The 24,036-nt window shown below is 40.6% G+C and overlaps 1 protein-coding gene across 1 annotated transcript in view; it reads right to left on the bottom strand.

Annotated features, from left to right (window-relative positions):
- The window catches only part of LOC122063143 (DNA topoisomerase 3-beta), a 75,703-nt gene that overhangs the window by 24,253 nt on the left and 27,414 nt on the right, over positions 1–24,036 (bottom strand). Inside the window, exons 5-6 of the mRNA XM_042626825.1 lie at positions 2,899–3,061; positions 2,457–2,576 (exon numbers count right to left, since the gene is read on the bottom strand). Coding sequence (XP_042482759.1) covers positions 2,457–2,576; positions 2,899–3,061 — 283 coding nt within the window. The remainder of the gene's footprint in view (positions 1–2,456; positions 2,577–2,898; positions 3,062–24,036) is intronic.

Genomic DNA, 24,036 nt, shown 5'->3' with positions numbered 1-24,036 from the left:
TTTTTTTTTTTTTTTCTTCTCATTAATATACTATTTACTCACCCAAAAAAAAAATCCCCTCATTAACTAAGTCATTCCTGTTTTATTTAGATATTTAGTCCTAGGACGGTTAGCCATAACCAATTCCAAGAATATGTCATGTATTTTATTTAAAAACTCCATACAAGTGATTGTATAGAATGGTTCACCAAAAAAGATTGTATAGAATGGGAAGAAAAAGGGGTCATTAGTCATTACAACTTTTGTCTCAAGGTTAATTAAACAAAAGAAAAATGAGAGGGTGTGTGTGTGTGTGTGTGTGTGAGAGAGAGAGAGAGAGAGAGGGAGAGAGAGTATGATTTCTAATGAAAAAGAAAAAAAAAAGTATGAATAATCCACTGAAAGCAAAGAGAGAAGGCACTAAATGTTCTCACCATATATCACTTAGGTCATTAGAAGAGAGAGAGGGAGAGGGAAAAAAAAGAGGAAAGGCCAAACTGAGGGAGGAAAAAGAATGGATGCTTCACCAGTTCACAACATCGGTTGCACCAGAGAAGACAATATACTCAAGCCAACAAGAGAAAAGACCCTGCAACAGAGACAAAGATTAACATACATTCGATAGTCGAACACTTTTAAATTATACCTCATTTTGACTGTGAGATAAAGATCTACGAGATCAAGCCAAAATATTGTCAGATCCTGGCCGATTTTGTGAATATTGGATGATAGAGGTGTGCTCTTAAGGCCATCAACACAACAGTCACCAGCAATGTGCTTTTAAGGCTCTCAACACTTCCCCACAACACCAACAATTTTTGGTCAGAATCTGAGATGCATCGGATTGGGAAAACAAGTAATGTAGTCATCATTCAAAGGATGATTAACTCAAACGTAAACATACATCTACAGAAATTGAGGGAAGACCATACCTCTTTCCCTCAAATTTTTCTTACTTTTCCTCACTATCTGAACATTCAAAATTTCAAACACAGCCTAATACTTCCCCCTCCCCCCACACAAGTCATACATGTGTGTGCCCAGTTTTGAGTTTGTTATTAATAATTACTTTTTATCAAAATGCAAAGTTTCCTATTTTCCAGTGATTTATTTTCTAGGAGAAATTTTCTCACTCCCCTATATTTGGCCTATATTTTACTCAAAACTCCACAACCCCAAACTTCCACCTCTCTCTCTCTCTCTCCTAGTAATTCAAAATCCCTAAATTACCCCCCACAATCTGTCCCCTCACAGCACCACTCCCGTGGCACCCCCTCAGCAGCACCCCTCACATTCCCTATGCATCTCCCCAACCCCCAGCCGCCACCCACATGCCACACCCCTGTGCATCTCGCCCCTGCTGCCCCTGTTGCCCTGATTGGACTCCAATGGTGGTAGACATGTATTCCTGCAGAAACAGTATCCGATTTTCACTTGCTTCCATGCGTCGCCGAACTATTCCTAGAGTTTCAATTCTACATATTGACAATAAAAAGAGAAGCTCAGTAATCACATAAGCAAATGAACTCGAATTTCACAGTTGCATACTCGAGCCAAAAGAAAAGGGAAAAAGGAAAAATAATAGCGACCCTTTTTATCTCAAACTGAAGATGCAAAAGGAATAAAATACTTACAATAAAAAAGAATTTATCAGAAAATAACCTGGAGTTTAATCCGAGAGATCCTAGCTGTAATCTCAGAATATCGAAAGCAAATCGAAAATCACAAAGGACAACAACAATTTTTCTTGCAACAAAATTAAACTGAGTCGATCAGGGAGATTACTATCGTAGCTACTTCAAAAGTGTTCATGAGAAAACTTTCCATCAGAATTCAGGATACAGAAGATGGAAAAAATCCTAGAATCCAAAACGGAAAACAAAAACAGCGACAATAACCAAAGCCACCAACAACCAACCCGAGATATGATAAAACTGGAGGACAAAAATTCAAGCTCTAGGTTTCTGTCGAGAAACCAGCAAACTCAGAAGGACATTTCATCAGGAATTCGACGATTTCAATGTCTGAAAATCACTGGGAAAAGTTTTCAACAAGGGCGGGGGTGGGAGGGAGATGCAGAGAGCGAGGGAGGGTGCTGCAGGATGGATTGCTGCAGGAGGAACCAATTGCCAGGGGGTAATTTAGGGATTTTGAATTACCAGGTGTGAAAAGTGGTGGAAGTTTTTACTTTTCTGGGGTTATCAGAAAAGAAGTTTGGGATGGGGGAGTAATAGATATTTCCCTTATTTTCTATCTTTGAGGGATAAAAGTAAAACACCATGATTCAGTAGGCAATATTCTAAACCCAGGTGGGACCTAAAGGACCGACTTAGAAAACAAACACCAAACAGTTGGTTGTGTACCACATTAAAAACCAACTAATAATCAACAAATGAGAGAATTATCAAAATAATGAATTCCTACAACTTGTTGGAAGTCTATGACAAGATATTGCAACAGTCCCCAAGTGCACTGACCTTCAACAAATTCACCGTATTAAGACCAGGAGGACGACCTTTGTACTCTTCTTTTGTTGATATATTGGTTACTTCTAGGGTGCCATCATCTGCTACCAACTTTTGAAACATCACAGCAACCTATGATCAAGCATATGCATGGAAATAGCATAAGTCACAATAAAAAAAAAAAAAAAGAGTTGATCTAAAATCAGTGCATAGTTCAAAACCTTGGCGAAATCTTGCCCTAAATTTCGAAAAATTTTGGTGATTTCAACATTGGCAAGACAAAATGCCACATGAATCAGGGATTTAACACTGTTTTCGGTTGAAATTTTGGTCATTAAGATCAAATTCAGACATTTCAGTAAAATTCAGTCATTTCAGGCCGAAATGAGACCAAAACCCAGATTTTTTGGAACTATGAATCAAGGTAGAAATAACAAAAAGGAGAGGACCTCACATCAATATCAAACAACTTATTGCGATGCCATTCTAATTGAAGTTCGTAGCCATTGTGTATGATGTAAGGATGCAAAGACCAAAATTTTTCTGGCTTAAAGGTAGTGATTTGCAAGTAACGTTGCACACAAAATCCGAGAGTTGGAGTCTGGCAAGGCCCATAGCTGAAACAAGCACAAGATAAGCATGATTTCCTATTCCTTTTATTGAGACTATTGAAATTAAATCACTTACAAATGCATATAAAATCTAACAGGTTGACTTATACTAAGCAAGAACGCACAAAATAGAATAAAAATGCCAGAAAATATTTGTACGGCTTAAAAACTAATGCAGTCCTAAATTAGAAAACTAGTCAATTAAAATAGAATATCTAAATGCGTCGTATAAAGAAATGAACAATCCACAGAGTGGCTAATTGACTTCCCAATAAAACACTCCAATACCCAAAAATGAAAGTAGAGGCATGCACCAAGGAAAAGAAAATGCCAGTGCTATCATAATCATACAAATAATCAATTCAATTTTTCCACAGACAGCCATATGCCCCTGTTTCAGACATATTCTTACCACATTGTATGATAACTAGACGCTAAACAGCCTCCCAAATGCTGGTTCATATTTGCACAAATATTTAGTAGATTGTGATGGATTTGGCCTTCATTTTTAAGGAGTACACAGACATGCTACAGAGTTCTGGTTCCACCATTGCACTCTTCTATTAACCATAGCTATTAGCACTTCATTTTGTGTTCCAAAATAAAAATGCAAGAAGTTATCTTCCCCTTTCCATTCCTCAGACATAAGAGGCTAACATCCCTCACCCTCCCCTCTCCCCTTCCTCAGTTAGATGGCAGCTGTTAAAACAGAACCATATTGCTTATATCTACAACAGGTGAGTCCAAATTGAATCATAAATAATAAGTAATTTTGATTTTCAGTACCAAACCAATCATAAAGCAGTAGACCGCTACATAAACCATATCCTGGGATCAATAGTAGCCCTAGTGCCTGGTCTCCACCCCCACCCCCCCCCCTAAAAAAATATTTGCAGATTAAGGGATATTCTATTGGATGTTGCCTCAAAAGCCTATAGTGAAGAAATCGCTCACAACCTCTTATCTTGGTCCTTTTCCATTCCATACTCCCCACACAATTGCAGAGCAGGGATCTTCATGCAAATATTTCCTCATAAGAAACTAGGAAAGAAGATTTTCCCTATTAAGCAGAATTGACCCATAGAATTTCATATGTTGACAAAAAAAACCCACCAAATGGAAGTTGTTGTTAAAGAGTTTGTGTATTAAGGGTATTTTGGGAACTAGTTATCTTACTTATTGTCTTATATTGTAATTGTTTTTTTCTTTTCTTTTTTTACCTTTTACCTCCCTAGGGAGGTGTATGAATTTCCTCGTATTATATTAGTGAAGCAATATATATGCATGGAAAAGATCATCTCCCAAACACACAATATTCAAACACAGCTCTTCTTCTTCTTCTTCCTCTCTTCCTCTCTTGTTCTTTTACAACCTTAGATTTCAACTTGGTATCAGAGTTACAGCTTTAGGTTTGACAGACGCGCTATCAACTCTACGTTCCCATTTCCTCTCTTTGGAACCCTAGGTTACAAAAGGGTTCCAAGGAAAAGAATACTATGTAAAAAGTTTGAAGAGTTCTTGAAAGACCCTGGATGAAGACCATATAAATATTTAAAGGTAATCTTACATATGAAGGAATCGAAGTTTGAAGCTCAAATCGAAGGAGGACAGTTTTCCATCCATTTCCGCCAGCCCTGCCTCTCAACCACTGTTGAGGCTAGGGTAGGATCCAATCTGGATCACCCTTGCAATCCCACATTACAGGTGCTTGAAGGTGAATGTTGTTCAGCCACTACTCATTTCTTTCCTGTGTTCTACGTACCGCCAGCTTGTTCCCCTTTATTATATATATATATATATATTATATATTTCTATGAAATGTGGCCTGCAACGGTGCTTGTGATGTTTTTTATCTGCTTTGGGTTGATGCATTTTGTTGGTTTAGACTTTCTGAGTTTATAAGTGGTGTTTTACTTTGAAGACTGCGTTTGAGTTGGATATGTGTCCCTTGCTGGATTTTTTTCTCTCTGAGTATTGGGGCAGCGAATCTGGGTAGATTGTGTACTCCCCACTTTGTGTGCTTCTTCAATATTATGAAGACAATGGACTTGGAGAAGTCAATAGCAGCAGCCATTGATTTAGTTTGTCAAAATCGTTGGAGCTATTGGAGCTCCATGCTTGTATTTATAGTTAAAACAAAAGGGATGCAAGTCTTCCAATTTAGAAAGTCTCAAAAATAGAAACTTCTAATTGGTTTCCTGTTACATAAGTTTCTAAAAACTAAAAAAGGAAACTTTCAAAAAGGAAACTAACAACTAATGACTTGACTCCTAAGAAAACAAATATAACTTAAACTAAACCCAACTAAAAAGGAAACTAATGAAAAAGGTAACAAGTTAATTAATCCCGTATGCAACCTTAATACCCCTAGTTTAGGCCTATAAAAGTGGCCTATTACACTCAAAACACATGGGATCAAAGGCCCAACATGTATGGAACCCAACCCTAGACTTATTCCTAATAAAACAAGTCTATTTTGATGATGAATCTGCATCAACTCTCTCCAGCTTAAAAAAATGTCTTCGAATTTTGCAATGATGAGGGGGAAACATATGAGTTGCAGACGTAACCATTCCCAAACAGAATTCAGGTTGCTTGCAGACTTTTGGAAGGTAGTCTTCAAGGTATGGGGCTTTTTCTTCAAGAACCATGATGGCATAATAAATTTTGGACGTTTGACCTCTGAACCGATACCAACCATGAACGTTGTATGCATAGAGTCATCAACGTTGGTAACATCATCATCAAGGATTAGAGGAACAAATTCATCCTTTAAACCAAGATCTCAAAGACTTGCTGTGGAGTGCTATCAACCATTACCTCTTTGTCCACGGCTTCAATATTGCCTACTCTATTCTCTTCAACATAGAACTTTTTAGTGGAATCTTCTATATTTTGACCTTCTGTCTTTGAAGCTTTAAAAACTCTCTCTTCAATGGGAACCTTGAGTCCTTGACTTCAATTTCTTTTGGTTTGAATGGAGGTATCTTCACTTGCCATAAAGGTGTTACAGGTGCTATTAATGATTCTGGGACACCAACACATCGTTGCATTCTAGTTAATAGTTCATCCGTTCACAACATTTGTTTTTTTTTTTTTCTTTTTTTTTTGGCTAAAAATCAGCAAAAGAATATATTCATAGACTAAAAGAATACAAACATAAAAGAATGAGAGAATTACCCATTGAATCCCCCCTCCACCTTCGGCATGGCCATCAGCAAAGGAGTAGTCTAATCAAGAAAGAGAAATCTCTACTTATGTAAATCTATATCTTGGCCTCATATTTGAGTCCCAAAATATATCATGAATTACAAAAGATGGCGTTGCATGCTTTGACAACCTATCAACCACAACATTCACTTCTCGGTAGCAGTGTGAGATATACCATGTCACGCTGTCAAAATATTGCTTGAATGCCAAATGTTGCACAGGAGATTTTTCCCATAAGCTTTCCCAAGTTGATCAGCCATAGCTGTCAAGGTGTCGCCAAAGTTGTCAAGGCATCGCCTAGGCGACGACTAGGTGTCCAGGCGGTTTGCCTGGGGCCTAGGCAACAGTCGCCTTATTGCACTACAAGCCGCCTTGTGTTTTGGCACTTATTTATACCAAATATCATTTATTCATTTACTAACGATATTATTCATAAATAAGCAAATACCCCCTATTTGAATCTAATAAAAATAGTTTAAAAATCAAATTCCAAAAGGATAAAAAGTCAACCCCCAGTCCAAGAAGAAAAACTGGATTTTGGTTATAGGGGCGATTTTCAACTTTTAAATGCTGAAGTTTTTCTCAATTATGAAAATTTTATAAATTCTATCATGTTAAAACATTGCTAAAAACCAAAAGTCCAGTAAAATAATTTTTTATTTTGATATCCATAAAATTATTTTCATTCAGGCGATTTTAACAGCATTCGCACACTTAAAAATAAGTTTGACCGGAGCATAACTTTGTCATTACAACTCAGATTTAAGTAATCTTAGACTTGTTGGAAAGCTGGTTTTATATTATAACTGATACAAAAAGTTTCATGTAAAAATAATATCATTTGACCAGTCAAACTTATTATAGAACCAGAGCATTTCTCAAAATTTTGATTTTTTATAACTTAATATGACTTAATGTTAATTTTTTAAGATTTAATATGGCTAAATGTTGATTTTTAATGACTTGATGTTGCTTAATCTTGATTTTTTTATGATACAAGGTATATATAGCTTACTAAATAATGTTAGAAAATAGGAAAAATAACAATTGGTCGCCTTGTTCGCCTCAAGGCGTGAGTCTTCTCGCCTAAGCGCTTAGACAACCCTCCAACGCCTTGGTTCGCCTTGTCGCCGTGACAACTATGGGCGTCGCTATAGCAGCGATTAAGCATCCCGACGTTTTGAAGAGGGTTGTTACGAAACCAAGATCTGTAACCAGTAAGAGAGGAGAGAAAGAGATTATGAGAGAAGAAGAGAAGAGAGACTGCAAGAGGGGAGCCGCCGAGTGTAATCTTAGTCCCCCCCTTCCATTAATATTTATTAACTCCAAAAGAAGTACAATCAAACTAGGAAACTAAGTCCTTGTGCCACAAGTAAGATAAAATAGGAAGTCTATCCTAATTAGTAAGTAGTAAGTAGAGATCTATCCTAATTACGGAAAGAAATAAACTAAAGCAGGAAGGTAAAACTCATCCACAATAGGGACACCCCCATATCGTGGTACATATTTTAATAAGGGTAAATCGATGGGCCGATTTGTAGCAGTCTCATTAATCGACCACCAAGGGTCGTATAGCGTCGCCAAATCGTCACCAGGGACGATTTATTATGTTTTTTAAATTAATCAGTCGCCATTTGGGTTTTTTTTTTTTTTAAAGTTATTTTTGTAAATTACTAATATTGATTCTCTTTTTAACAATATTACTGACAGATGTAATTGAAGTCCAAAAAATAATACTACATCGAATCAAAAACAAATTGTTAAATCCCTAATAGGTGACTAAGTCCCTAATAGTAATTTGTAAATTACTATTATTTTTTGTTAAGACTTAAGACCTAAATCCCTAATAGCTGACTAAGTCGCGACTCTCTTCAAGACTTCAAAGGTTCAAATCAAGACTTCAACCCTAACTTCTTGTTGCTGGAGGTAAAGACTGAAGAGCTATCCGACAGGCGATTGCTGCTCCCTTGCTCCGACGATTGTTGCTCCCGTGCTCCGGCAAATAAGGTATGTACTATTCATTCTCTTGACTCTCTTCTAGTCTTCTACTCTTCTTCAGTTCTTCTAATCTTCCACTTCCTCTTCCTTGCCTCTGTTTTTGTTCGATTCTTCTTCACCTCCTTTTTTTTTTTTCTTATTCTTGTACTATTCAGTCTCTGCTTCTCTTCAACTCTTCTTCAGTTCTTCTAATCTTCTTCTTCCTCTTCCATGCCTCTGTTTTGTTTGATTCTTCTTCTTCACCTCCTTTTTCTTTTTCTTTTTCTTTTTCTTCCTTTCCATATGAAAGACAGACTATAGGGCTCTGGTACCAAGTAAATTTGGATGTAATATTGCATTTGCCATTGGACTGTAATCATTAGTTAAAAAGTAGATTTTCCTACATTGATAGTGAAGTTTATGTGGATAATTTAGTCATGACTGTGATCTATAAGAAATCCTAAAGACTCATCTAAAATGATTCGGCTGAGGCTATCTGATTGGTTCATGTAGTTGGTGGCCTACAATTTATTGCCTCAAAAACTAGTAGGGCTGAACTATCCATGCAGAGCAGGCTACACAAAGGCTTCCTTTGCATCAGTGATGCAACAGTACAACTCTCCACTCTCTAATCTATCCATCTGATCTGACCATTAAGCTGGTATTTATTTTATTGTTTATCAGGCTTTGCATATTTTTCTTCTCAGCAATGTCTTTATCTTTTGATTTGGATGGATTAAATGAGCCAGAGACAAGTGTCTAACTGTGATACTGTCTAATGTCTACTCTACTGTCTAATGTATAATATATTTTTTCTTAGATTTATTACAACGGATGCTACTGTTGGACATGGTGCTAGTAGTGGGGGTGAAAATTTAAGTACTACTGAGTATGATCCAAGTAAAGACCCAAACAGGAAGGCCAAATCAAAATACCCTGGGTGGAAGTATAGGTATTGGCCTAACACATCAGACAAGACCCCTGTCAGATGTGGAAAGGTGTCAAATGTGGAATTAAAAGATTAAAGCAACATTTGGCAGGTGGATATGGGGATGTTGTAAGTGCACCAAGACAACTACAACAATTGTTACAGAGATGAATGCAGCTCTTATAGGTAATAGGAAGAAAAGAATAGAAGAAATTTTGGATGATGATGACGTTGAGGTTGATGTTGAGACACAAACAAAAGTTAAAGGTCAAAGATAGTCTAGTAGGACTCATTCTATTACAACCTCTAGACTTATTCCTAGCTCTGGGACAGCTGCTAAGAGCAAGAAAGTGGTCATCCAGCCACAAGTAAAGGGCCCCATGGATGCTCATGTTAGACGGACTCCTGAGCAAGTGGTTGTTGAGAGGCATCTTAAGGTTGTATTCAGACTACTATAGAGAACCGATTTAGATCAATGGAAGAAAAAAAGAGAGTTGATAATCACATTGTTGACTGGGTTTATCAATGTGGTATTCCATTCAATGCTCTTAAGTCTTAAGTCAAGGAGGTTTGAGGTGATGGTGGAATCTGTTGCACAATACGGGTCAGGATATAAGCCCCCAAGTTATCATGACGTGAGGGTGCCATTGTTAAAGGCAGCAAAGGAAAGAACTATAGATATGAAAAGTATCGGAAGCAGTATGGGTGCACTCTTATGTCTAATGGATAGACAAATAAAAGAGGAAAACACTTAATTAAATTCCTCGCTAACTATCGAGAGGGGACTTATTTTATGGGTTATGTTGATGCACCCAATGCATCTCAAAGTGCAAAAATGTCGTTTGAATTGATTGACAGCAAAGTTCAAGAAATTGGTGAGGACTATGTTGTGCAAGTTGTGACAGATAATGCATCAAATTATAAATTAGCTGGTACAATGCTGATGCAGAAGATGACAAAGCTATATTGGACTCTTTGTGCAGCCCATTGCATTGACCTAGTGTTGAAGGACATATGATTCTTGAATGTGATAAGTAAGCAAGGTTCGAAATCTCATTTCGTTTCGGTGTTTGGTGGGTTCAGAAATTGAAGCTTTGTTTCGTTTCGGCGAAATTTTGGCCGAAATGTATTTTTTTTGTTTGTTTCGGTTGACTGTTTCAGTAGCCAAACAGCCATATTTTGACCTGAAACTTGGTGGATAACTTATTTTAATGTTAATAAACATGCTTACAACATAAAAATGCAAAAATATTAGGACATGACATTGTTTTAGAGTTGCACCTTTGATTGGTAGCAACCATTGAACGGTTCTGAAAATTTTACCTAGTTTTGGAGAAAGAACTTTACCTTTTTTAAGCTTTGATTGTGTAAATCTTGTAGGAGTCTAATGGAAGTCAAAATGTGTGATGATGTGGCTAATTAGAGGCTTGTTGGAGAGTTTGAGTGTTTTTCCTTCTAAATATGCAAATGGAACCGAAACCACTGAGACAGGCGAGACAGAGCTGAAATTTCGATATTTCGACTGAAATACCGAAATTTTGACCGAGATATGGCATTTATAACACATGGAATGTACCAAGATAGGCGAGATACCGAAACAATACCAAAATTTTGGCTGAAATACCGAAATTTTGACCGAAACTTTATACAAATGTTATTTTGGGCCTTATTTCATTTCAACCAAAAAAAAAAAAACACCAAAATTTCGGCGAGATTTCGAACCATGTAAGGAAAAAAAACTAACCAACTTCATCTACAGGCACACACGCCTTCTTGATGCAATGAGGGCTAGAATAAATGGGAGGGATCTTGTGAGGACAGCAACTACTAGATTTGCAATTACATTTATGACACTTCAAAGCTTGTTAAAACATAAAGATGACTTGAGGCTTTTATTTCTAATGCATGGGCTGATTCTAATTTGTCAAAGACAGAGGTCGGGAAGAAAGTGGTTGATACGGTGTTTGCTATAGCATTTTGGAATGGTTTGGAAAATTGTCTTAGAGCTTCAAAGCCACTTCTTATTGTCTTGAGGATTGTAGATGCTGATCAGAGGCCTTCTATGCCTGAGGTTCATTTTGCCATGGAGGAGACAAAAAAGAAAATAAAATAAAATTTTGGGGTAGAAAAAGGCATTACAAGAAAGTGTCAAATAATGATAACAAGCGTAGGGAGTATCAGATGGGGCGTCCTTTGTATGGTGCAGCACTATTTCACTTAGGCATCAATGTTTGGGTCATCCCTCTCTTTGCTATTATTAGGAAACAAAATAACGATAGCCAAGTAATGAGGTAGTAGTAAAGGGTCCTTAAATATCAATGTGTACAATGTGAAAAGGAACAGTGGGTCTATTGGGTCTATTGCCATTATAAGGATAAAAAAAATGGCAATGTTTGGCTTTTTTTCTTTTACTACTTCTCGTGTCTTTCATTGTGAACCATGTATTTTTGCCAAACATTGTCATTCTTTTTATCCTTATAATGGCAATAGACCCACTGTTCCTTTTCACATTGTGCACATTGATATATAGGGACCTTTTACTTCTACCTCGTTACTTGGCTATCGCTATTCTGTTTCCTAATAACAACAAAGAGAGGGATGACCCAAACATTGATGCCTAAGTGAAATAGTGTTGCACCATACAAAGGACGCCCTATCTAACACTCCCAACGCTTGTTAACAATATTTAACACTTTCTTGTAATACCTTTCTCTATCCCCAAAATTTTCTTTTATTTTCATTTTTTCCTTCTCCATGGAAAAATGAACCTCAGGCATAGAGGCCTCTCATCAGCATCTACAATCCTCAAGACAGTAAGAATTGGCTTTGAAGCTCTAAGACAATTTTCCAAACCATTCCAAAATGCTATAGCAAACACCGTATCAACCATTTTCTTCCCAACCTCTGTCTTTGACAAATTAGAACCAGCCCATGCATCAGAAATAAATAAATGTCTCAAGTCATCTTTATGTTTTAACAAGCTTTGAAGCGTCATAAATGCAATTGCAAATCTAGTAGTTGTTGTCCTCACAAGATCCCTCTCATTTGTTCTAGCCCTAATTGCATCAAGAAGACGTGTGTGCCTGTAGATGAAGTTGGTTAGTTTTTTTGCCTTACTTATCACATTCTTAGAAGATTTCAAGAATCATATGTCCTCCATTATCAGGTCAATGCAATGGGCTACACATGGAGTCCAATATAGCTTTGTCATCTTCTGCATCAGCATTGTACCTGCTAATTTACAATTTAATGCATTATCTGTCACAACTTGCACAACATAGTCCTCACCAATTTCTTAAACTCTGTTGTCAATCAATTCAAACAACATATTTGTACTTTGAGATGCATTGGGTGCATCAACATAACCCATAAAATAAGTCCCCTCTCGACAGTTAATGAGGAAATTAATTAAATATCTTCCTCTTTTATCCATCTACCCATCAGACATAAGAGTGCACCCATACTGCTTCCATTACTCTTCATATCTGCAGTTCTCTCCTTTGCTGCCTTTAACAACGGCACCCTCACTTCATAATAACTTAGGGGCTTATATCCTAACCCGTATTGTGCAATAGATTCCACCACCTCCTCAAAACTCCGTGACTTAAGAGCATTGAATGGAATACCACACTGATAGACCCAGTCAACAATGTGATTATCAACTCTCTTTTTTTCTTCTGCTGATCTAAATCGGTTCTCTATAGAAGTCTGAATACAACCTTTAAGATGCCTCTCAGCTACCACTTGCTCAGGAGTCCGTCTAACATGAGCATCCATGGGACCCTTTACTTGTGGCTGAATGACTACTTTCTTTCTCTTAGCAACTATCCCAGAGCTAGGAATAAGTCTAAAGATTGTAGTAGAATGAGTCCTACCAGACTGTCTTTGACCTTCAACTGTTGTTTGTGTCTCAACATCAACATCAACATCAACATCTATTATATTCTTCCTATTATAAGAGTTGCATTCATCTCTATAGCAATTTCTGTAGTTGTTTTTTTGGATGAATAAAATATATATTAACCCAAGAGGAAAGAACTATAAGGGAAAGAGAAGGGTGGGGGAGGGCATGAGGCCATACAAAGGGACAAGCCCAACTGAAGAAAAGCTAGAGGATACAATCCCTCAAGGGGAGGGGGGAGAAAAGATAGCGGGAGATTCCAAGAGAGGATGATGTGCCTGTTTCGGGGGGAGTCGGGGACCGAGCGGGTCGGGATGGAGGCTACTTTGGTGGAGACATCAAAGGAGATGGCCTTCCAAATTCCATCAAAGGAGCGGGAGTTGGATGTCCATCTACGAAGATTTCTCTCCATCCAAATGTGGTTTATGGCGGCACAAAAAGCAAGCTTCCCAATAGTGTCATAGATGGTGGGGCCTTGATAGGACATATCAACCCAGATTCATTCCCTATTGAAACGGAGGATTCTCCTGCGAACAGGCCAGCAACGAGAAAGAACATTCTTCCAAACAAAGGAGGAAAATGGGCAAGAGAAGAAGAGGTGATCCACAGTTTCATCTCCTCTCTAGCAAAGGCAGCAGGTAGAAGGGACCTGAATATGACAGCGGAAGAGGAAAGCCTGAGTGGGGAGACAGTCGGTGAGGGCCCACCAAGCAGTGAAACCGTGACGAGGGATATGGCCTTTGAACCATAAGATTTTACGCCAAAGGGCAATCTGACCCTTAATCCTAACAAGGTTCCAGGCAGAGGAGAAACTGAACTTTTTGGAGGTGGACGGGTTCGAAGTGATGGAATCCTCCTTCTCCAAGTGGTCCTGGGTAAGGAGAGGGAGGGATGCCCAAATATTGCTTTGAGAGCTTGGGAGGGGGAAGGCGGCCCAGCCCTCCAGGCTGAGGACAGAGGAAACAGAGGTCATTCTGTCCAATCTCGAGGAATAAACAGTTCTGGGACTGAGAAGATGAAGAAGGGTACCCGAGGGGTGCCAGGGGTCCGAACAGAGAGAAGTCGAGGCACCATTATCTATAGAGTAGGAGATGGCCCCGAGGGAAATTGGTCTGAGGTGAAGGATGCCTCGCCAAATCCATGAAGAGTCAAGAAGGGGGATAGCAATCCAAATAGAGTTGGACTTAAGGAGATGGGAGTAAACCAAGGAGACCAAGATACTGTTTTGCTTTGAAGCAATTCTCCAAATCAGCTTGAGGATGCCCGCTTTGTTCATGTCTTTTATGCTCCGAAGGCCGAGGCCACCCTTAGCTTTGGGTAGGCACTAGAATTCCAGCTAGAGGGGTGGAGGAATCTGGTGGAATCAATTCCTTTCCAAAGGAAGGAGCTGATGAGAGACTCAATGGCTTTTATGGCGGAGGGAGGGAGGACGAAGATCCCTGACCAATATAGGTACATGGATTGGACGACAGATCTGGAGAGTTCCAGGCAACCCGAGTAGGATAAGAGCTTGCTCTTCCAAAGCTAAAGCCGTTACACAAGAGGTCAAGAACCTAGTTATTAAATTCTCCGAATTAAACGCAAATAATTCAGCCGAACAGGATTTTACCAAATTTTATGAATAATTCGGTCCAAATCCGAATCGAATAAAAAATTCTGAGAAATTCTCGAATTTTTGAGATTATTTTAAAATTCATGAATAATTCGGCCGAACCGAATTTTATGCGAATTATACCCAAATTTTATCCCATGTGAAAAAAAAAAATTTATCTTGAATAAGTCAATAAGCCTTTAGAAAATAGTGATTATTATGCATTTACTATCCTAATGTTACTTTTATTCTTTTTTTAACAAAAGCTGACAAAGTTTATCTTTCCTAAGATAATCTCTTACACTTCTACCTAAATAAATAATAATAATAATAATAAAATCTTTCACCCCATTTTGGTTTGACTAAGTCTTACAGTCGTTACTCTCTCTCTAGTCTTTAAGATGAACATGCACAGTAGGTGACATGGGTCTAGCTGAATTTGTGCTCAGTCCCCCCTCTTAATCTCTCTTTTTCTGATTCAATTATTTGAGTAATAGGAAATGAGCTTAGAAAAAAAAAAAAGACTAAATGTAATATTTTTATCTTTAAAATTTAAATTTTTAATTTTTATATCATTTGTATGTTACATACATATAATAATTGTTAGATAATATGAAACAAGTATTGGAAATATTAAAAATAACATCCGAATTTTTTGTCCGCTTTTTATTTTTGCAAACGAATAATTCCCGAATCCGAATCTGAACTCGAATTTTATTATCTCCGCTTTTTTTACCGATATTTTGACCGAATCGTTGAATTAATGAAACCAATTAATCTAAATAATTATTCATCTGAATTTAATAACTATGGTTAAGAATAGGGGTGCAATGGTGGGCCGAGAGCCTAGCAGGGATGAGGGGGAAGCCCAGGTATTTAACTGGAAGAGAGCCAAGGGAGAATCCCGTGATTTGGAGGAGAAGATCCTTCAAGATCCCAGAGATCCCAGAGATAAAGAGGCGGGACTTGAGGAGATTGATTTTGAGACCTGAGAGACTCTCAAAAAGGCGGAGGGAGATCACGATGGAAGAAATGGAGGGATCGGCTTTTCAGAAGATCATGAGATCATCAGCAAAAGCAAGATGAGTGAGGGAGATAGATTTATATTTGGGGATAGGAGAGATAAGGTGGAGGTCAGTGGAGGATTGGATTGACTGAGAAAGGACTTCAAGGCCAAGGGGAGAAGAGATAGGGGGATAAAGGGCAGCCTTGGCGAATCCCAACAGAGGAGTGAAAGTGCCTCACGGGGCTTCCATTGACGAGAACCAAGGATTAAAGTATCGGTAGCTGTATCGGTCGGCCAAAATTAAGATACGTATCGGAGGGTATCGTATCAGAGATACGCTAAGATACACTAAAGATACGCACATAAATGGATAGGTAACACTTTTTTAAACACTTCTGAATAAAAAGTTTCGCTAAAAAAGCTATTGATAACATGTATTATGCATAAACACTAAATTGAGGGTATCGCACTAGGAATTTAAGGTTTGTAGTTGTCCCATAAATGTAAAATCCTTGTTCTCAACTTTGATTTCCACTTTAGTTAGAGAGAAATATGGCTGGCAACAACTTTGGAACAAAACCCCTCAAAAAATCATGTTTTTCTGAAAAATTAGCCATCTTGGCCATTATATGACCGTAGCGCACTGTATCGGTACATACCTATACGTACCGATACTCACCTATACACACCGAAACGTACCGATTGATACATACCAATACGTGCTGATACATACCGATACGTACATTTCACCTTGATTTTATATTTTCCATAGAGTATCGATGCGTATCGTATCGGTGTGTATCGGTGGTGTACTGATGCATATCGGTATGTATCGTAGAATATATATCGATACAAAAGGATTTCAAAAATTCCATGTATCGTATCAATGTGTATCATATCAACCGACTAAATTTAAGATACGTATCGGAAGGTATCGTATCGGTATCGGAGATACTTTAAACCATGATGAGAACAAAGAACCTTGGGGAAAAGATGTAGGCATAGATCCAATGAATAAAGTTTGAGGGGAAGGCCATCATAAGAAGGGTGTTGCAAAGGAAGTCCCAGCGAATGGAATCAAAAGCCTTATGAATGTCAATTTTCAAAAGGACGACTGGGAATGGGATTTATGGTCAAAGCCATGAACGATATCATGGCACAAAATGATGTTGTCAGAAATGCTCCTGCCATAGATGAAGGAAGACTGGTTTTGACTAACCAGGGAGTCGACAACCTTCTGGATGCGAATGAAAAGAATCTTGGCAGTGAACTTGTAGATTAGGTTGCAAAGGGAGATGGGGCGAAAGTCCTACAGGGAGGAGGCTCCCTCAGACTTGGGATGAGGCAAAGGAAGGTGTGGTTAATTCCCGAGATTTGGGCAGGATTGAGAAAGAAACTTCTAACTGCCCGGATGAGGTCATCCCTAACAATATCCCAACAGGAAGTGAAGAACCCCATACTGAACCCATCAGGCCCCAGGGCTTTGCTGGCCTTGTAGGAGAGGATGGCGGAGGAGATCTCATCATCAGAAGGGATGGACTGGAGAGAAGGGAGAAAATGGTTAGAGATGAATTTGTTGACAAGGGAGAGGAGAGGGAGAGGGCAAGGAGAGGGGGTTAAGGAGATCAGAGAAGGAGAAGGCTTCAGACTTGATATCCTCTGGGTTAGAAAGCAAGGAGCCATTCCTAAAAAGGAGGGAGGATATTGAGTTGGCATTGTTCCTTGCTTTAACAGACCGGTGGAAGAAGGCACTGTTAGAGTCTCTAAGCTCCAACCACTTGATCCTGGATTTCTGCTTGAGGAACTCTCTTCTTGGGCCAAGATGAGGGAGAGCTCGGCAAACATGGATTTCTCGGTAGCTGCAAGGGAGGAGTTGGAGGGGCCCAGCTGCAAACTAGTCTGGATGGCATCCAGCTTAGATTTACAAGAGGTAGCTCTATTCGAGATGTTGCCAAAGCACTGGGAGTTCCAAGCTTTGAGAGCAGCTTTGACGTTTTTGAGCTTCCTAGAGAGGGAGATGAGGGGGGAAAAGAAAGCGTGGACCAGGACATCCCAAGCTTCCCGCACGAGGGGGAGGAAATCCTGGTGGAGGGACCACATATCAAAGAACTTAAAGGATTTAGGTCCAAAGGAAGTGGAGGGGTGCACCAGGAGAGATGGGACAGTGATCCGAAATGCTTGGGAGGTTGAAGGATACGTGGGAGGAGAGGAAGGAATCCAACCAAGCCCCATTTACGAGGACATAGTAGGTCTGAACCACATCGACGGTTATGCTAGGTTACCTTCGAGCCAGACCATCAGAGGTCATTCATACCGATGTCCTCAAGACAGTCATTAAAGGCCCCCACAGAGAGGGGGTCGATAGGCTCGCCACCTAATTTCTCATGGCAGAATCTGACAACATTGAAATCCCCCGCGAGGCCCTAGGGGGAGGAGAAAACCCAGGGGGAGAGGGAGCGGAGGTCATTCCACAAAGGAATTCTCTCAAAAGCCCGATTGAGGGCATAGACAATAGAGAGGAAGCAATTTATAGAACCAGAGGGATTCGATATGGAATGATGGATGAGTTGGGAGGAAGAAAACAGGGAGGTGATGTTGAGGAGAGGGTCCCAGAGCACCCAAATACATCCATTTGGACAGTGGCCATAATTGGAGGGGAAAGACCAATTTAGGGCAATGGAGGAAACAATGCGAGGGGCATTGGCTCCAAAACTCTGGTCTCAAGGAGGCAGCAGAGGGGGGAGCAGGAGGAAGAGATGAGGGATCATATGGTATTGCGGTTTGCCTAGGAGTTCAGCCCTCGGACATTCCAAATGGACTAGGGGGTCATTTGGAAGGGGAAGGGGGAGGGGTCACGAGCTCCGAGGAGCTGGAACGGATAAGATGCTGGCCCGTAGAGGAATTCCTGCGGCGACGATGATATTCCTTAATGAGAGAAGGCTGGACAGAGTTTGGAATCAGTGAGGTAGGTTGGCTAGGAGGGGCCAGGGACTTAGGATTTGGCTTGGGATTGGATTGAGGAACTGCCTTACTCAGGGGCTTCTTTGGCTTGGAAGGAAGCAAGGCTACGGGGTTAAGGACAGGCAAAGAGGACGTAGGGGTAGGGGAGGTGTTGGTATGGGTTGTAGAGGAGGGGGGGAGGCATTAGAAGTACCTATGAAGGGGGGAGCAAGAACAGACACATCATGAGGGAGGCCTGTAGTGGTGGCCAAGGCGTTAGTAGTAGCAGCAGTCGGAAGCAGGGGGCTTCTGATTTCTATGGCATTATCGAAGATCACAAGCAGTTCTTTCATTCCTCCAGAAAGCACAAGAAAAGGTTTCCTTTTAAGCCCTCTCGGGTTAAACGGTTTAAACCTCAGTGGAAATTCCTTCGGAAAAAACAATTTCGAGGGAAATCCAAGAATACTTCTTGCTTCATTTGCTGCAAAGATGGACATTTTGCAAAAAATTGTCCTAACAAAAGTAAGAAAGACAAGGTGCTCCATATGCTTGCCTCTCTCCATCATGATGATCTACAAGATGCTGATCTTGAATCTCTGTATTCCTTAGATGCAGAGCCTACTGACCTCTCCCTTTTTGCTATAGATTACCCCGATGAGGTTGATCCCCAACATCTCACAGACTCAGACCCAGAGTCTTCCCTCTCCGAGTCCGAGGAATCAGATCCCCTCTACCAGGTTATCCCTTTTATCTCCCCTAGACAACTTCCAACACCTCTTCCCTGTCAGTCTATTACTTTACCCCATGCTGCAGTAACCTTAATCCCTGAACCATATGCTAAACCAGTGCATCTCATAGCCTTCCTTGACACAGGAGCTGCAACAACCATTTTGTCCCCAAAAGTCCTTCCCAACCATTTCTGGAAACCTCAAGTCCCTCCTCTACCATTTTTAGCAGCTAATGGTGAAACTTTCTATATCACCTTAGTTACTAGAAAACCCATTAAAATCCAACTTCTTCCAACCCTTTCCTTCACCCATGTTATGTTAGGATCCCAGTGCCCTGGTAAAGACCTTATCATAGGTTTTGATGTCCTCAGCCACCTTCCCCTTAAATGGACTCCTCAAGGTCTTGTGTATAAACAACAACTTCTCCCTTGGTCTCCTTTTTCTAACATATTTCTTGCAGGAACAGGTGCTACTTTATTTGATGATTTTAAAGGCAAACTTCTGCAGACCTCTTGTGCAGACTCTCATACTAAGTTCCTGACAAAGTGTACTCATCCTCTCTGGCAGAATTCTAGGTTCTTCATCTCCTTACCTTTTAAGAAGAATGAAGATGTCAATCCTACAAAAGCCAGTCACCCTGGAATGCCCCCTGAACATTTGACCCTTGCAGTCCAAGAACTTACTCAATTACAAGCTCAAGGACTTCTTGAATCTACTGTGTCTCCCTGGGCATGTCAGGCGTTCTATGTGAACAAAAGAACAGAACAGATCCGTGGAAAAATGAGGATGGTTATTAATTATCGGCCTCTGAATTTTTTCCTGGCTGATGATAAGTTCCCATTACCAACTCGACCAGCTCTGTTACTTCAGTTATCTTCAGCAACTGTCTTCTCCAAGTTTGATCTCAAAGCAGGTTTTTGGCAACTTGGTATCATTCCTGAAGATAGACCAAAAACAGCATTTTGTGTCCCTGGTTATCATCTACAGTGGACAGTTATGCCATTCGGCTTGAAGACGGCCCCATCAATATTTCAGCGTGCCATGATGCAGATCTTTGCTCCCATTCAAGACCATGCCCTGATTTATATTGATGATATTCTTCTGTTTTCATCTACACAGGATGAACATCTAAGTCTTCTCCAACAGTTCCATCAGATTGTTCAAGACTATGGAATCATGCTCTCTCCAAAGAAAATGCAGATTGGTGTTTCAACCATCGATTTTCTTGGCGTCACTATTACCAAAGGAACATATGAACTTCAACCGCATATTGCTACTTCTCTACAGCAATTCCCTGATGGTCCCCTGACAAAACATCAGGTCCAGCAATTCCTTGGAATAGTCAATTACATGACGGAGTTTCTTCCTCAACAAATCAGACACACGTCTGTCCTTCACCAACTATTGAGAGAATGCTCCTCCCTGGTCATCTGAACATGCTACAACTATTCAAGCTCTAAAACATTTATCTACAAGACTTCCCTGTTTACAGATTCCTTCTGATGGGCGTAGGATTCTCCAAACAGATGCTAGTGATACTCACTGGGGTGCAGTTCTCCTCGAAGAAGCCCCAGATTCTACAAGAACAGTTTGTGGTTACAAGAGTGGCTCTTTCAAACCATCTGAAGCTCATTATCACTCCACGTTCAAAGAAATTCTTGCAGTCAGACGTGGCATTGAAAAATTCCAGTTTCATCTCATTGGACATCGTTTCCTCATTGAACTGGACATGTCAAGCTTCCCTCGAATGCTTGAGTTCCGACAAAAACAGCTCCCTAATGATCAGCTGCTCCGATGGGCTCAATGGTTCTCAAAGTGGTCCTTTGATATCAAGCACATCAAAGGAAAAGAAAATGTCTTGGCAGACTTCCTTTCCCGACCTACCTCTACCTTTTCGGTTATCCCACTTCTCTACCCTCTAACTCCAGGAGCTTCATCTTCTTCCTCCTCAACTTCACCACAGCCCCTACCCGGTCATAATCTTTGCTGTAATATCCCTCCTCATCTTCCTCCTGAAATACTTCACACCTTAACCTACAAAGCCATCCTTACCTACAGTAAGCTCACAGCTATCCAGCTTCTCAGAATAGCCCTTCGACAAGAAGGCCTGTTTCTTGCTGGTTCCTCTTGCCATCCAGACTTCCACTACCTCACAGTCTTCACCTTCAATTCCTCGTATGACCTACAGGAATTACCCCTCATATATAAATGCATTTTCTGGCATTTCTGTACCGCCTACTCCATAGCCATAAGCTTTCCCCTTCAGGCTATCCAATTGATGTGTTTTCAATGGTGTAGCCCTATCCAACCCCATCGTCCTAACCTACCAATTTTCCAGTTTCTACAGCTCTTTGCTCCCATGGAAACTTGGCTGGATCTCTTCACCTCTCTTCTCCCACCAGATGATTCCCCTGATATACCTATGCACCATACCATTATCCTTTTCCATAGACCTCCAGCGGTCCTACAAATCACTGACCCTCCACATACCCTACACCCCTGCCATTTCATTAACTACACAACAGACTACCATGTGTATGAGACGAAGCCCTATACTCTCTTCATCAATCGACGGCAGCATCGATCAGAGTGGCGACAATTTCTTCACACCATGTGCCAAGTGAATGATACTCAGCACCATCAAGTACCAGCCCCTCTTCTTCAGACCGTTGATTCTGCTTGGGAACTTCACCAGAACGGTCGTCTTCCTTGTCCTCGTCTCATCCCTCTCATGGATGCCTATGACGACTGGCTCATTGATAAGGCAGCATTCTACCCATACAGCAGCTCCTCAGATCCGGATACAGATTGAATTTTATAGTGAGTATGTCTTGTATTGAGTGTATTGAGTATTAAGTATGTATTGAGTATTAAGTATGTATTGAGTATGTCCTGTATTGCGTATGTATTGAGTATGTCCTGTATTGCGTATGTATTGAGTATGTCTTGTATTAAGTATGTAATGTATTGAGAATGTATACGTATGCCGACACTCCCGACATACGGTCCCACAAGCATGTGAAGCCCATGTGAAGGACACATGGCTTGGGTCCCACATGTCTCTTGTATTCCCTTGGCTATTTAAAGCCCCTCAGGTAATGGATTGGGCAGAGCCCGTTTGGTGACGAATACCAGTGAGAAAAGAATGGTATCAGAGCCATCTCCCTCCCCTCTCTCCGGCTAAGGTCCGTCTCCGGCGGCCGACCCTTCTCGGTTAGAACCTCTGTTAGTTAAAGTGATGTTCTAGGCCACGCCCTATTGCAGGTACTTCGTGGTTTCGGTTTTCTGGTGACAGAGAAAGAACCTTTGAGCGATGGGTCTTCAGGCCAAGGAGTGGCCGTCTTTTACCCTGTAACGGCTCAGGTTGATCTGTCTCTGAGAACTTGAACCCCGGGGGTCCTGATCGGCCTCGACTAGGCATCTCTTTATCTAGCTGAGTTTCACCGACGGGAAGTGCTGCTCGGATTTGGATTTTTGCCTCTCCTACGGTATGTCTCTGTCTCGACGATCTACTTCTTCTCGAACTTCCTCTTCTCCTTCTTCTTCTCGGTCATCTTCTTTTTCTTCTATAGAATCTTTATATGAATTTGATTATCTCCCCGATGATCAAATTATTCGGTCAACTCCTTCTCCTCTATTAAACCCTTATACTGTCTTCCCCAAGAAGACATCCTCTTCTGCTACCTGGAAAACCCTTCTGGCCCCTAGGAAGAAAACCCCTCCGGTAAAGGAACTTGTTCAGGCTTCCCGATGTGAGCTACATCACATCCCTGCCACGACCAAGGAACAACTGTTCACCTTGGAGATATCGACCAATTTCATCCCTGACTGGCAAAACCAAGGTTATACCCATCTCCACTTTGGAGCAATTAAGTTTGCCCTTACTTTCCATGGCAGGAAAGGCCTTCCAGTGTTCTCCCGAATTGCTTTATTAGACAGTCGCTTTCTCCGGTATGAACATGCCGTGGTTGCTACTGTTCAGACTACCCTGAACGCAGGAACAATCTTCCTTACCCTGTACCCTAACTTCAACATCGCTTTAGCAGATCCTTTACTTCCTTCAGCCTTGAAGTTCCAGATTCAAATCTCTGGTTCTCCCCTTGCCCCTACAGCCTTAGCAGGTACTATCCACTATCAATTGGCTTATCGGTTACAAAACCATGCCTTTGATTTATCGAAAAGCCAAACTGAGGATGCTTTATTCCTCTCCGTGGATTCTGACCATGTTCCAAGCCTTACCTATGTTCCAAGACAAATTCCTCGAGACGACCTCCTTCGTCTCTTACCTTCTTCTTGGGTTACGGCTTACGAACAGCAGATAGCTACCCAACAACCTGCCATGGAAAGTAAGGGCAAACTTAATTGCTCCAAAGTGGAGATGGGTATAACCTTGGTTTTGCCAGTCAGGGATGAAATTGGTCGATATCTCCAAGGTGAACAGTTGTTCCTTGGTCGTGGCAGGGATGTGATGTAGCTCACATCGGGAAGCCTGAACAAGTTCCTTTACCGGAGGGGTTTTCTTCCTAGGGGCCAGAAGGGTTTTCCAGGTAGCAGAAGAGGATGTCTTCTTGGGGAAGACAGTATAAGGGTTTAATAGAGGAGAAGGAGTTGACGGAATAATTTGATCATCGGGGAGATAATCAAATTCATATAAAGATTCTATAGAAGAAAAAGAAGATGACCGAGAAGAAGAAGGAGAA

Source organism: Macadamia integrifolia, unplaced genomic scaffold (assembly GCF_013358625.1).
Source record: "Macadamia integrifolia cultivar HAES 741 unplaced genomic scaffold, SCU_Mint_v3 scaffold1219, whole genome shotgun sequence".
Taxonomy (NCBI): Eukaryota; Viridiplantae; Streptophyta; class Magnoliopsida; order Proteales; family Proteaceae; genus Macadamia; species Macadamia integrifolia.
The sequence above is the reverse complement of the archived record's forward strand: the minus strand, read 5'-3'. Positions and strand labels throughout refer to the sequence as shown.